Genomic DNA, 12,645 nt, shown 5'->3' with positions numbered 1-12,645 from the left:
AGAGATCCTGAAGTTGCCGTGTCTGTGGAGGAGAGGTTGGTTCCCTTTTAAAACAGCATCCACTGCAAAAGCTATCGGTAGAGGCAGGTCTGCAGGAAAGCAGAGCTGTGTGTTAGGAGGCACTAGCAGAGGCCAGCTACAGGATGGGGCTCCGCAAAGTGGTGCTGTAGCCAGTGCTAGTCAGGATTGGGTTTGTGCACAGAGCTCCGTAGGGCAGGTTGCTCTGAGCCTTGCTCAGACTCCAAATCAATCAATTGGACCATAAAATTCCCTCAGAAGACAAACAGAGAGCAAAAATAATTGGGGGAAATTATAAAGGGCACCAAATAGGTGAAAAAAACCTTATGTTTGTCTTGCCTGGCTGTGTGTAATACACGTTGTAACTATTTGTTTGGATCTGTGGCTCAGATCAATGTAGAAATAGTGTCCCATCATGCTGGCTTCTCCTTGTCATCCCTGTGTAGGCAATCTTCTGCAAAAATAACCTAGTCATATTTCTGGATGGTTTGGGTTTAGGAATTGCTGAGTTCGTGGCAAGAATTTGAAGGCAGTATTGGGTATGAGAGGCAAATGGAAGGACATTTTCCAGCTTTGTGTCAGAGCAGTAGTGCTTCCACATGTTTATAGATAAATTCTGAATTTTTCCCACTGTGTAGCAGACAAAATACCAACTGTGAAATGAAAGACACTCAGTAAAAGTTAATTGCCATTGAGCCGTTCATTCAAAATAATGCCTTCCTTTCAGTGGAAATGAGTGTCTGGTACCTTGCAAAATACCATCAGTGTGCTCACTTTAAACATGTAGCATTACAGTTTTCCTTTTCAAAAATCCATAAAACTGGTTCAGAGAATTGGTGCCAACCTGTGTTCTGTTTTCTTGAAATTTTTTTCTGGATTCAGGACAGTTGTAGACCAACTTTTATTTCTGAGGTTGGCCAAAGTCTAGGAGAGCTGATGGGTTTTGCAAAAGCTTAATAGTGATTATTTGAAACATTTTGACCCCATTCTGACGTAACTGAAATAGGAGAGGTTACTCGGTAAGGTTAATTCTGAATGACAGCATGATCAGGTTTTGCATTCATAAGACTTATTTTTATTATGGCTATGACTGTTTAATGCCGAGCGAATATAGTGTACTGCAGAACTCAACAGATCCTTCCTCTGAGATTTCTAGGATCTCTGGAGCTTTGGAAAATATTTTCTAATGTAGAAGAAGGTATTCTGTGAGGAAGTGGAAAATAATGTAATTTTATTTTTTTTAAGGGAAACAAAAATTACGACCCTTTTTCCAACTGTGTTTTGTTTTCTTTAATTCAGAAATGTGTATTTTTCTTTGAAAAGGTGCGAATCGGAAGATGGTGACTTTAACAAATTGTGTGTGTGATGTTTAGCAGCAATCACTATTGGTATCTGAGGAAAACAAACGAGTGGTATAAAAGACTAAATGTAGGCATCTAACTTGGCAAATGCTTGGGAGACATGCTATTTATACACAATTTTCCTGTTTCCTCTATGACAATATACCTGGCTAATAAACCCTATGTTGAGATTCTGCTGTAGCCTTTGTCAGAGATTACTTTTAATTTAATCCCAATACAAACTTCTTTATCAGGTTCTCACAATGTCTAAATTCCTGTATTCATGTATTTTGGCATTAGCCTAAATATACCTGGCAATGTAAAACATGCATATAAATGACTGTTTATATCTGGTTTAATGTTTATAGATACGAATAATTTCACTTTTGGTTCACTTGTATTCTTTGAATGTACAAATACTGCACAAGGAGGGAGTTTCCTTGTGATTTTAAATAGTATTAAGTTCCCTCTTCAAAATAAAATTAATATTGAAGTAAGAATCTGGGCCACTAACACCTTGATCGAAAAGAGATTCTATTTTAGACTGGTAAATCTACTCTATTTTTGTCTTCTTCTGTGCCTGTTGAGCGAATACACACTCGGAATTCATACAGACAATCTTTGAAATTAGTGACTCGGTGATACTCAAAGAAACAATTATTTATTTTGCTGTTCCATTTTTCTTAGTAAATGTATGTTTGATTTCTCACTTAAATTATTTGTCCTCAGCTCCAGAGCTGTAATAACTTCTCGTAAAGTGTGAACTACTGGTAAGATGCAGAGAGCTCTTAAAAAAGCTGTGAAGGTATTTTTTACTTACGGCAATGCTTTTATGTTAGAAATCAAAATCTCAGCTGACACCTTTTCCACCCCCACCCCTGAGAGACTCATCTGAAAGGAGTATGACCATTTCCAAGAGAGGTGCATGGCCACTTCCAGCCGCCGGGTTAGCAGACATAGGGCAGACTGGATGAGAGTTTGGAAGGGCTTGTTCTTAGTTTAGGTGGAGGCTGGGGCAGAATGGAGTTAAGCACAGCCTGAGCCTCTGCTTTGTCCTAAGGTAAAGAATGGAAAAGCTGATGGTCACATTCATATTGTCACTGCCTGATTTTTATGAGAAGTCTTTAACCAATAAAAAAATAAGGGGGAAGGAAATAAGCTTTAGGAAGAAAGGTATTTGTGACATCTGTTAGTTTCAAGAAATAAGAAAAACAGCTGCTTCAGAAAATTGAACGTGACAGTCTCTGAATTTATCCTTAGTATTATCAGAAAGAGCAGTAAAGGATCAGAGTCACGGTTTTTCCATGGTGGTTCTTTCATTAGTTTTTGCATTCACTTTTTTTGCTACTAACTTTAAGACTAATGATGGACTAGATCTACCAGATCCTTGCCACATTTCTAGGCTTCTTATTTTGGTATTTCTTCCAGCCTTCAAGCAAGTCTTCGTTCTTACCTGGTCTCCATTCACTCTCTTTCCTTACCACCCTGTGTTTCAGAACACATCCCTGGTTGTATACTTCTTTTCTCCATGTTTTGCTTCTCATTTTTGTGTTCCTTAACAATATATTGAGACCTTGGGTAAAAATCTAAATTTCAATTCAATATTTTAATGAGCATTAGTGCAGTAATTTTCTTTCAGTTTTAAATTATAGACCTGCTTTAGTAGTGTGTAATGTCTTCACAAAAATATGTTTATATTCTGTCACTGCAAATGTTGACTTGCAGTAGCAGTTATGAATAATAATTCCATTGTCTACTGAGAAGCAAATGATGGAAGTTGTTCGTAGCAACATCTACTTTTTGCTTTTTAGTTTACATTGACTTTTTCTGTAAAAGGTAGTGTATGTATCCATTTGTCACCCAAACCCATATTTAGAACAAGCAGAAAAAGGAGGAAAATAGTGTTGCATGCAATCTACAGTTTGTGCTAACCTGTGAAGGAAAACAGTATCGTGCATCATCTGCAGTTTGTGTTAACCTTTATTATTAAGCTAGCAATTTAGATAGTCTGTCTTCTACTCATAATGATGGTCCTTGTTACAGGCAGATGCAACGGAAGCCAGAAGCACCCGCAGTCACTTATGCAACATATCGAGGTTCTGCAAGGATCAGGCAGCTACTGAAGAATCAAACAGAAATGGCTGAAAAAGGAGAAGAAAGTGCTGAGAACAGAAATGCTCCAATGATCAAAGAAAATGGAGAAATCCAAGCAACTGTCTCTGCGAAATCAGGACACTTAATAAAAGAAAACAGGGAAGATGAGGGTAAAGATCATGAAGATGATACCGTAGTAAATACTTCTGCAGTTAAGATGGGAAGGAAGAAGTCTGGTAAAGCTCAGCACTGCTTAGGTAGCAGTAAACATGAAATAACTGCAAAGGCCACAACTTCATCTACTGAATCGTGTTCTGAGATAAATTTAAAACATACGCCTGCTTTAGGCGCAGCAAAAGTTAAAAGGACATATTCGCTAGATTCATTATTATCATCTAGCAGTAGAAACGGTGAGATCCTAACCAATTCCACTTCCCGGATTACCAGTTCCCTTAAAATGAGCTCTGCAAACGATTTGGTTGGAAAAGAAGACAGGCTGCTGAGAGAGACAGAAGCGCTGTTTCAGACAGACCAAAATGGCACTGCTAACTTTGATAAAGAAAACGATTGTAGTAAAACAGCTAATATGGAGCCCACAAAAGAAATGCAGGGTGATTGTTTACATTCACCCAAATCAAAAAGTAAGGCAGTTAATGAAGAGCTACTGGTGAGTAAGGGAGAATTTTGTTGTAGTCATCAAACAGATAGTCACTCAGAGCTATTGAATGGCCAGATACTTCGTCCCAGTACCACTGCGTTCCAGCTGCTAGGAGATCAGCATATAGGTAGTGCAAATAAAGATAGTGATCCAAGAAAAAGTGATACACAGAAAATTGTGGCTGCTGTAGAAAGACAGCAAGATCCACAGAGCTCTGTTGCTACTGTTCTTTTACCTTTTAATGAACAAATACCCACTTCACTTAGCATGGAGTCCAGAGGAGAATGCATAGCCACAGGTAATCCAGCTACTTCAGTGTCATCTACTAAAAACAATGAAGATATGGTCAAGGACAAGGGGACTTGTAATGAAGAACTAAGTCAGTTAGGGAAACCAGTGCATGTACGAAATGATCACCAATTGATCACTGCGGAGAGTTCCAAGAACACTGCCACACAGCAGACTGGTTTACCTTGTCTAGAAACTGATGGTGTGGAAACAATGAAGGTTTTATCAGAGGCTGCAGTGGAAAACCTTGCCAGTGTTTCATCCTGCATACAAGGGTGTGGAAGTGTGATGCCTAACTTCAGTGAGCTGGCAGCGCCTCTGTCTTGTGAGTCTTCTTTTGAAATTGGAGGCTGTTGCTTACCTTCTGTTAATCTTAGTTGCAAGTTCAAAACTAAAACTATAGGGGAAAGAGAAGTCAGTTTAAAAGATGTACGAGAGATGCTTTCTTGTCCTGATCTTGACTATGAGAAGAGCGAATCCTTTGAGCCTGTAGAGGTGAACCTCTCAGAAAACTCTATGCATGTCCACGACCATGGTCCTGTTTCCCTTGAAACTGTTGAAGACGTTCATGCCAAAGCACTAGTTATACTCACAGAAGACAGCACAGTAAAGCCTGCATCTTGCCCTTTAGTCACTGTTGACAGGACAGACAACGGTACTCCTGCTGCTTCTAAAATTGACAAGACTGGTATGACGGCGGTTGCTCTTGTTCCTTCTGAGTGTAAAGATGACATCTCTGAACTTTCCTCTTACATTTCTAAGTCACAGGAAAAAAATCTGGAGGTTTCTCATTCTGCCTTGAGATCTGGAGGAAGACCTTTGACCAACCATTCTGGTTTTGTCTTTGAAAAAGACGTTGATGTAGACATCATTTCTGAATCTCCACCTGTTTCTGAGGATAGGTGTATTAATTTTTCTTTGAAGAAGGAAAACAGTAATAAGCCTAGGATACCACCCACAGTACTTGATGTTTCAACTGACCACCAAGCAAAAATGCCTTCTCCTGCCACGAACTCTGAAAGTGGCCAGATTGCTAGATGGTCTGCTGCTTCTGAACAGCACAGCTTTATTTTTCCAGGTGCTGAGTGTAGGAGAATAATCTCTGAGGACAGAATGACCAAGGTGCCACTTTGCTCAGGAGACCTGAGAGCTTTGGTCCCAGGTGGTTCTCTGGAACCTGAGCTCACTCCAGTTTTGCTTGATGGCTCTGCTGCTGGAGTAGATGTGGGGGGTGTTTGCATCCCCAGGCCCACTTCACCTACTCTGGGATCCAGAGAAGCCTCCAACCTTTCCGTTTCTGCCTTGGAAATGTTAGGCATTGCTCAGGGGAACCGCAATTCTTACAGTCGAAGAGCTAGTGGTGGGGCAGAGGAGGCTTCCTCCACACAGCAGGCTGACAGTAGTGTCTTGGCGGAGGCAATGCCATCACCCGGCTGTCCTGTGAAGTCTTTGGAAATGGCAGACAAGTCAGCTTGTTCCGAGAGCACGTGCAAAAATGCTGTGGGACGGGTGATGCTGGGTAACAATGCTTCTGCCATCTCAGAAGTCCCTTCTGTAGTGGATGATCAAACACCCGCTGCACTTACGGAGTCAAATGAGCTCTGTTCTGAGGAAGTATGGGAAGGTAACAATGTGAAGGGACAAGAACGTGCTGAATTCCAAGATGCTGTTTTGTTTAAAAAAGCTGAGGAAATAGTGGGCTCAGTTTTACACTTGGCTATAGAAGAAATAATAGCAAAGCAAGCCAATGGTGTCTGCCAGCTTTCTGGGAGCAAGGATAGTTTAGTAAATACAGATACTCTAAATGATCAGAAAGCTGAAACTGTACAGCTGGAAGCGGAAGAAATCCAGTCAGCTGTGCAGTCATTAAGACATTTTAATGAGAGCAGTGGAAAAGGCTCATCTTCATTTACAGGAAATGAAATGGTGGATACAAATAATCAAGATGAAAAGATAATATCTTACATCCCTGATAAAACTGATCTGCATAATGCACTAGCACTGAAAGCAAAAGAAACAATTGATGAAGTTGTTAACTCAGCCAAACAAAACCTGATATCCAATCAGTGGCAAGGCAGTGAGAATAAAAGGCCGCCTGAAAAGGTTGATCCTAAACCAAAGGCTGAAACACCAAAGATTTTAAACCTGGATGTGAAGTTACCTGCCAAGTCACAGGAACCAACAGGGAAGAAGGAAACTCAGGATGTAACTGTAAACTGTGAAAAGGCAGATTGCTCAGGTCCTCCTTTGCTTCCAAGTAGTGTGGAAAATGGCATAGATGGCCTCCAAAGAGGTGAAAAGATACCAAATAATGCATTCACTTGCCAAACAAATGGATTTCTGCCCACTGGCAGTTCATCAAGGCCAGAATTGGAACTCATGACACCAGCAAAAGAGAGACAGAATAGAAAAGTGTGTGAACATCTGGCTGCAGTAGAGGTGTGTGGCAAAGCTGAGGTATCGGTGACTAATGGGAAATCTGATAGATCTTTACATTTAATACATAGAGATGCTACCGTGACTGAAGCGATGCTTCTGTCGTTGCAGTTAAAGGACTCGTGCAATAATGCAAATATGCCAGACTGCACATTGCTGCCAGCTGTGAATGTTAATTTGTTATCTTTTACGCCTGATGAAGAATGTATTGGCATGCAGAATGAATCCAAAGACAAAAGCAGTCCTCGGGGGTCCCTGGAAAGCAGTGCAGAGGACGGTCCATATGAAGACTGCGGAAGAGAGGCTGCAGCACAGATAAAAGCAACCTTAGAAGATCCAAAGGCAGTGGACAGTAAAGAGGAACTAGCAAAAGGGGCAAGTGAGGTAGCAGAGGTTAATACGGGATTAAATGCACGATTCATTGTACCTGAATTGTCTGTTACTGGAGAGGACAGTGAAAGAGAGAACTGCTTCAACACAGACCGTGCTCAAAGTAATGAGAATCTGAAGCTGATACAAATGAAGGATCAAGACAGCAAGAGAAATGATCAGCTTGAAGAAAATGGTCTGGACTGCAGTGACGACGTGAAGGAACCAACAGATCTTTTGGCCTCTTCTCCACTAATTGAACAGTGGGAAAACAGTTCTTTTACTATCATTTATGAAGGTGCCCTTCAAACTGAGAACAAATCTGTCCCGACTGATGATATGCAAACTGATTCACTTTCTTCTTCTGATTTGCCTTCAGATAATATAGATCATCTAATGTGTGAAACAGTGAAGAATAAATGTGAGCCAGCCTGTCTTTATGGGAAGGAGAACAAGTTGAACGAAGCAACCGACAGCCGTAGCACAGAATCGTTTCTGAGTGTGGAGGCCAGGCGCTATAGAGTATATCCTTTCTCTTTGTCTCCAATATACGAAGATGACAGCTCCCAAGAAGACTTACTTTCCACAGATGTGTCACCAGAAGGCCATCCTAGTGGAATATCTAAAGATAACACTGACCATGCTTCTGTGCTCTCCCTTCTCCAGTCAGTTTCTGAGCGCTTACAGTTTACTACTCGGTTCAGTAAAGAGGAGGAGGGAGTAGAGGAAGAGGAGGAAGAGTCATCGTCATATGAAGAAAATATGCTTGATGCTGAGAAAGAAGACAATTGTCTTTCCAGTCAGTGGAGAGGGAGTTTAGAAACCACGTTTCCATCAAATGACCAAAATAGATCTTTGTTTCCTGAACAGTCACCCTTTCTTTCTAAAGGACAACTTGACTCTAAGGAACAACCAGAACTGTTTCCAGATGCAGCTTCCCCCAGTGAAACACCTTGTAAGGCAGTTTCACAGAAAGCTGATGCTGCTCCGAAGCATCCTCCTACAAGTGTGTACTACCAGTATTTGAAATCTGCCAGCAATTGCCCCTCTGAGAAGGGGACCAGGTTTGGAAGCATTCTCCAGGATATGTTGCAGCCAAAGATTCATTGGTCTCAAGACAACACTATGCCAAAACTGGGAGAACTGTCAGCGGTAAGATGTCATGTCACATTAATATTAATAAAGTAATTAGCCCAGATTTGAAATTGCTGTCTCCCTATTCTCCTTCCTCCCTTTTTAAGGTTAATTCTTCTACCATAAAGAAAAGTAATTAGGCTGTTTAAGATCATAATTTAAAAAGTAAGAAGTCTTCTGATAAAATGCTTTTGAAAACACGGTATTCTTGGTTCACCACACAGACGAAAGTGATTTAATTGTAAAAGAGATGTGAAGAGAAAATATGATAGTAAAATATGCATTATAGCAAATCTGTGTAATAGCAAAACACAGACTTGTCCGTGTTAAGGACATTCCAACCTGAAGATGATGGAATTGCCTTTTGTGTGAAAAATGTTCTTTAATTTCTTCCACTTTGGAGATTAGTAGAGCTGTATTGTCCAAAAAATACAAATACCTGCTTACTGGGCTACTTGATTATTTCATACAGAGTCTTCTACAAACTGTAGCTCAGCTAGCAAGTAAGTAATATAGCTGCTTCCATAGATAAGTATTTCTTTTAGTTTATTTCAAGCAATGGCTAATGAGGATATGGAAAGATTTTTCCCAGTATTTAGAAACTGAAAATGCCACACAGCCCAAACACATAACTGAAGAAGAAAGTCCTACCATGATGTTGGAAATATTTCAGTCTGTGTTAGAGGTCTCTCTTGGTTTTGACACTGTTAAGAAAGGCAGTTTATTGTTTGGTAGGAATGGTTAATACATTTGCAGAGGTTACCAATTCCATAATAGTTCTTCCTTTCTGGCACTTGCTGCTTTCTACCGATAGTTTCATTCTATTAAACTATTTGCACCAACTCTGAACGACAACGAAACAAATCCTGGCTGTTTCTGCTAGCAACGGTTGCATACAATTTATAGGAATAGTGGACGCAGAATAATCTGCCTATGCTTTGTGCTGCTGTTGTAGATGTTAATAGTAGTCTTCCATGTCCTTTTAATTTCAGAACCTCATTGACAGGGCAAGTCTCAAATATAATCCAAGACCGGGAAAGGTAAGAAGAATTTGTGTCACATAGAATCAATATGATACATGGAATAATTTGTTAGACCAAAATTTTTGAATGGAAAGCATTTGGGATAGTTAGTCTAGTTCTCTGTATGTTAATGGTGCATATGCTTGCACATGCTAATAATGACACTGTATTATTAAAAGTCTTGCCACCAGTAATTCTACTGTATTTCTGTGAACAACTGCTTTTGTAGTTCAGTAAAATTTTTCATAAAAGAAAATATGTAGCATATCAATTGAATGGGCACAAAGTGAAATAGATTTCATTCCAAGCAAAAAATAACAGTCTATACAATATGAAGTGGGCCCTCATTCATATGCATTGTATGTTGTTTCAGATTATTATTTATGATATTTATGGCAACAAAAGTAAACAAGAAGTTCATTCTGATGTGCTAGATGCCACATCCTGGATCTTTCCCATTGGATCATTACTTAGGATAATTAGAGGATGGTAAGAAATCCAGGTCGTAATTAAATAGTCTTTCCAAAAGACTGTATATGTGTTTCTCTGGTGTTTTCGTTTCTTTTTATTTATGACACATGTCTGTTCTGCAAGTGTCTTTTTCTTTCTTTATAATTAGACTGGTACCAATGAAAAAAAGCATGAAACGAGGCTTCAAATGCTGCAGTACAAAAAAAAAAAAAAAAGTTTCCCTTGGGAACTAGCTTCAAACGGAAAGTTTCTAATAGAACCACAAGTAAGCTTAGATTTCTTGCTTGAAGTGTTGAGACAGTACGGCCATAATCATCAGTGGAAGCATGTGTATGCCAAAGAAAATGTTTCTTTTTACAGTTCAGTTTCATTATATAGTAACTGTTGCAAAAGGACCATAAAATGAACAATCTCAGCTGCTGTTTGTAATGTAGCATTTGGAAGAATGTGGATGCAGAAGGATATACAATTACCTTTAAGGTAGATTTTGCTAGTGTTTTCTTCAGGCTTGCTTCAGGAAGCTGGGGCTGGGACCACATCAGTTGTTGCATCAGAATTTAATTGGTGGTGCTTACAGTGAACATGTCTGGCTGTCAGCCATAGTGACAATGCATTGTCACATTTATGCAGTTTTGAGGCAGCCTTGTTTGGTTTTTGCATACGTTTCTTTCATGTTCTAAGAAATACTGAATGCCATCATTAGTATGTATGTTTTTAATGCCTTGCATAGTATCTGCCTGAACAGGACATGTTTTGATGTGACAATTAATATATTTGCTCTGGTAAAATAAGGCTGCTTATTTACATGGTATTTTGTAGTATTTTTATACAGGTTATATTTTAAGTTATGTTAGGCTATGTCCTGGAGGAGAACTGTGTATTTTACATTTAAAGCACAGAAATAAAAGCCCCATATTTATCTAAAATCAATGTGACTCCTGAGGGGCAGCGTAAGAAAGGTGTGATATTTGGCTTGATAAGATGATCTCAGTTACTGAGCTTTACAGCAGAGGTGTATACGGACAGTCTTACCTAACTGCAACAACTCAGTTGATGGTATCATTACAGTTGGATTTTTTATGAGAAACCAAAGTTCCAGGGTCGGAAACATGTACTGGAAGAAGGAGAGGCGGTGCTGGATTACCTTTGGGATTTTCCAGGCATGAAGCATCATCGAAGAAACCTTACAGTTGGTTCGATCAAACATGTAACAAAGGTATAGACTTTGTTAATAATATACTCACATACATAATGAATTTCTGTTGGCAGTAGCGGTGTATTACTGGCAGTGGAAAATGTGTGTATGCTCTGTTTCTGACTTCATTCAAATTTGCCGTGAATTATGTTTTTCACCTTCAAGATAAATTCCAGAGCTTTTGCTGTGCTAGATTTGCCTTTCTTCCTAAAGATGATGGATTATCTTTCTTTGACACCAACTTTATGTGACATTTAATAACGACTCTCCCCACCTTTTAGATGTTTACCTGTCCAGTTAATTGAGATTAAATGGAATCAATCCATATTTTTCGAAGTAGTGTTCACCTAAAGCTTCAACTATCTACTGTGTCTGTATGGCTTCTGTTTCAGAAGTTAGTAGCTGGGTTTCCGATCCCGTTTGTACAGCACAGCTTCCAAAAATTACTGTCACTCTTTTCTACAGTGTTGTCCCATCTGTAGGGCCTCCACAAGTGGTACACCTACAGCATCTGGCTCTGTGTACAGCCAGAAGTTTAAAAGGCCTTTTGTTGAAAAGATGGGAATCAAATGCTGAAAACTAAATGTAATGCCTCTATTGTTATTCAGTGCATGAGGAATATATTTACCAGATCTTGTGATTTAGGAAGACTTAGTGTTCTTATTGTTTAGCGTAACATTCCAGTTATTCACAGGGCAATGGCCCTTTACTGCAAGTGAATTACCATTTGTATCGCAATGTGGAAGTTTTTCTGAAAAAAGATGTGTCTCTGTTCTCCACTGGTATAGTGGTCATCTTAAAATTGATAACCTTTTTGCCGTCAACATGGGGGCATAATGCCGTAACAATTAGAAATACTTTTTCATTCTCTTAAAGCTTTAACAATAAATAGATAAATTCAAAAGAGGCTGGCTGAGGGCATGAGTAACGAAGTTAACATTTATTTGAGCTAAACAAAAGCATTTGACCAATATGGAATATTGCTCAATAATGTGGAAGGCAGCTAAACAATTAATGAAATACCACAAAAACATGTGGAACTATGGTCTGAAGCCAAGGGAAGCTGGGTGTGTCTTGGGTATCAAAGAAAACCCTTGGATCGGAAGGACACTGTGGTTAGCTTCGTCGTGCTTGATAAAAATCTTTGTAATAGAGCTAAGTAGGTTCGAGCGTTGTTCTTCTTCCCGTGTGGGGTTCAGTTGTGTGGAACACAGATGGAAAGCTTTGTTACAGTACACTAGTTCAGTAATCAACACTGTTTCTTGTGTAACTTAAACCTCTAGCAGGTATGGTTGGTTGGGAGGGCTTCTGCTGTTTCAGCCCGTAGGGCTGTGTGGAGCTAGCGTGGGTGTGGGACTCGCTAAGCTGGGTTTTGTCCTCTAAACCTTGATTTGCGAAAGCATCCCCCTCTTTTTTTTAGGTTGTACTTCAGCTGCTGTGGAACTACTTTTAGAAGATTGTCAAAGCAGCACCTTATTTATTTTTTGTGAAAAATACACGCATTGTTTTTAATTGACAAGTGGCTGTTTCTTTTTCAGGCAGCTCATGTGATCTGCAGGATCACACACGTGTTTTACTGCCGTTCTCTCTTTTTGTAGGCTGGGTAGCTCAGTGGTTCTC

At 39.6% G+C, this 12,645-nt stretch overlaps 1 protein-coding gene across 2 annotated transcripts in view; it reads left to right on the top strand.

The window, feature by feature from the left end:
• Nucleotides 1–12,645, top strand: part of CRYBG3 (crystallin beta-gamma domain containing 3) — a 94,264-nt gene that overhangs the window by 38,864 nt on the left and 42,755 nt on the right. For both annotated transcript variants that reach the window (XM_037378078.1, XM_037378079.1), the window contains 4 exons: nt 3,402–8,355; nt 9,330–9,377; nt 9,733–9,848; nt 10,899–11,046. In XM_037378078.1, coding sequence (XP_037233975.1) covers nt 3,402–8,355; nt 9,330–9,377; nt 9,733–9,848; nt 10,899–11,046 — 5,266 coding nt within the window. The remainder of the gene's footprint in view (nt 1–3,401; nt 8,356–9,329; nt 9,378–9,732; nt 9,849–10,898; nt 11,047–12,645) is intronic.

This window comes from Falco rusticolus, chromosome 2 (assembly GCF_015220075.1).
Source record: "Falco rusticolus isolate bFalRus1 chromosome 2, bFalRus1.pri, whole genome shotgun sequence".
NCBI classification, from domain to species: Eukaryota; Metazoa; Chordata; class Aves; order Falconiformes; family Falconidae; genus Falco; species Falco rusticolus.
The sequence above is the reverse complement of the archived record's forward strand: the minus strand, read 5'-3'. Positions and strand labels throughout refer to the sequence as shown.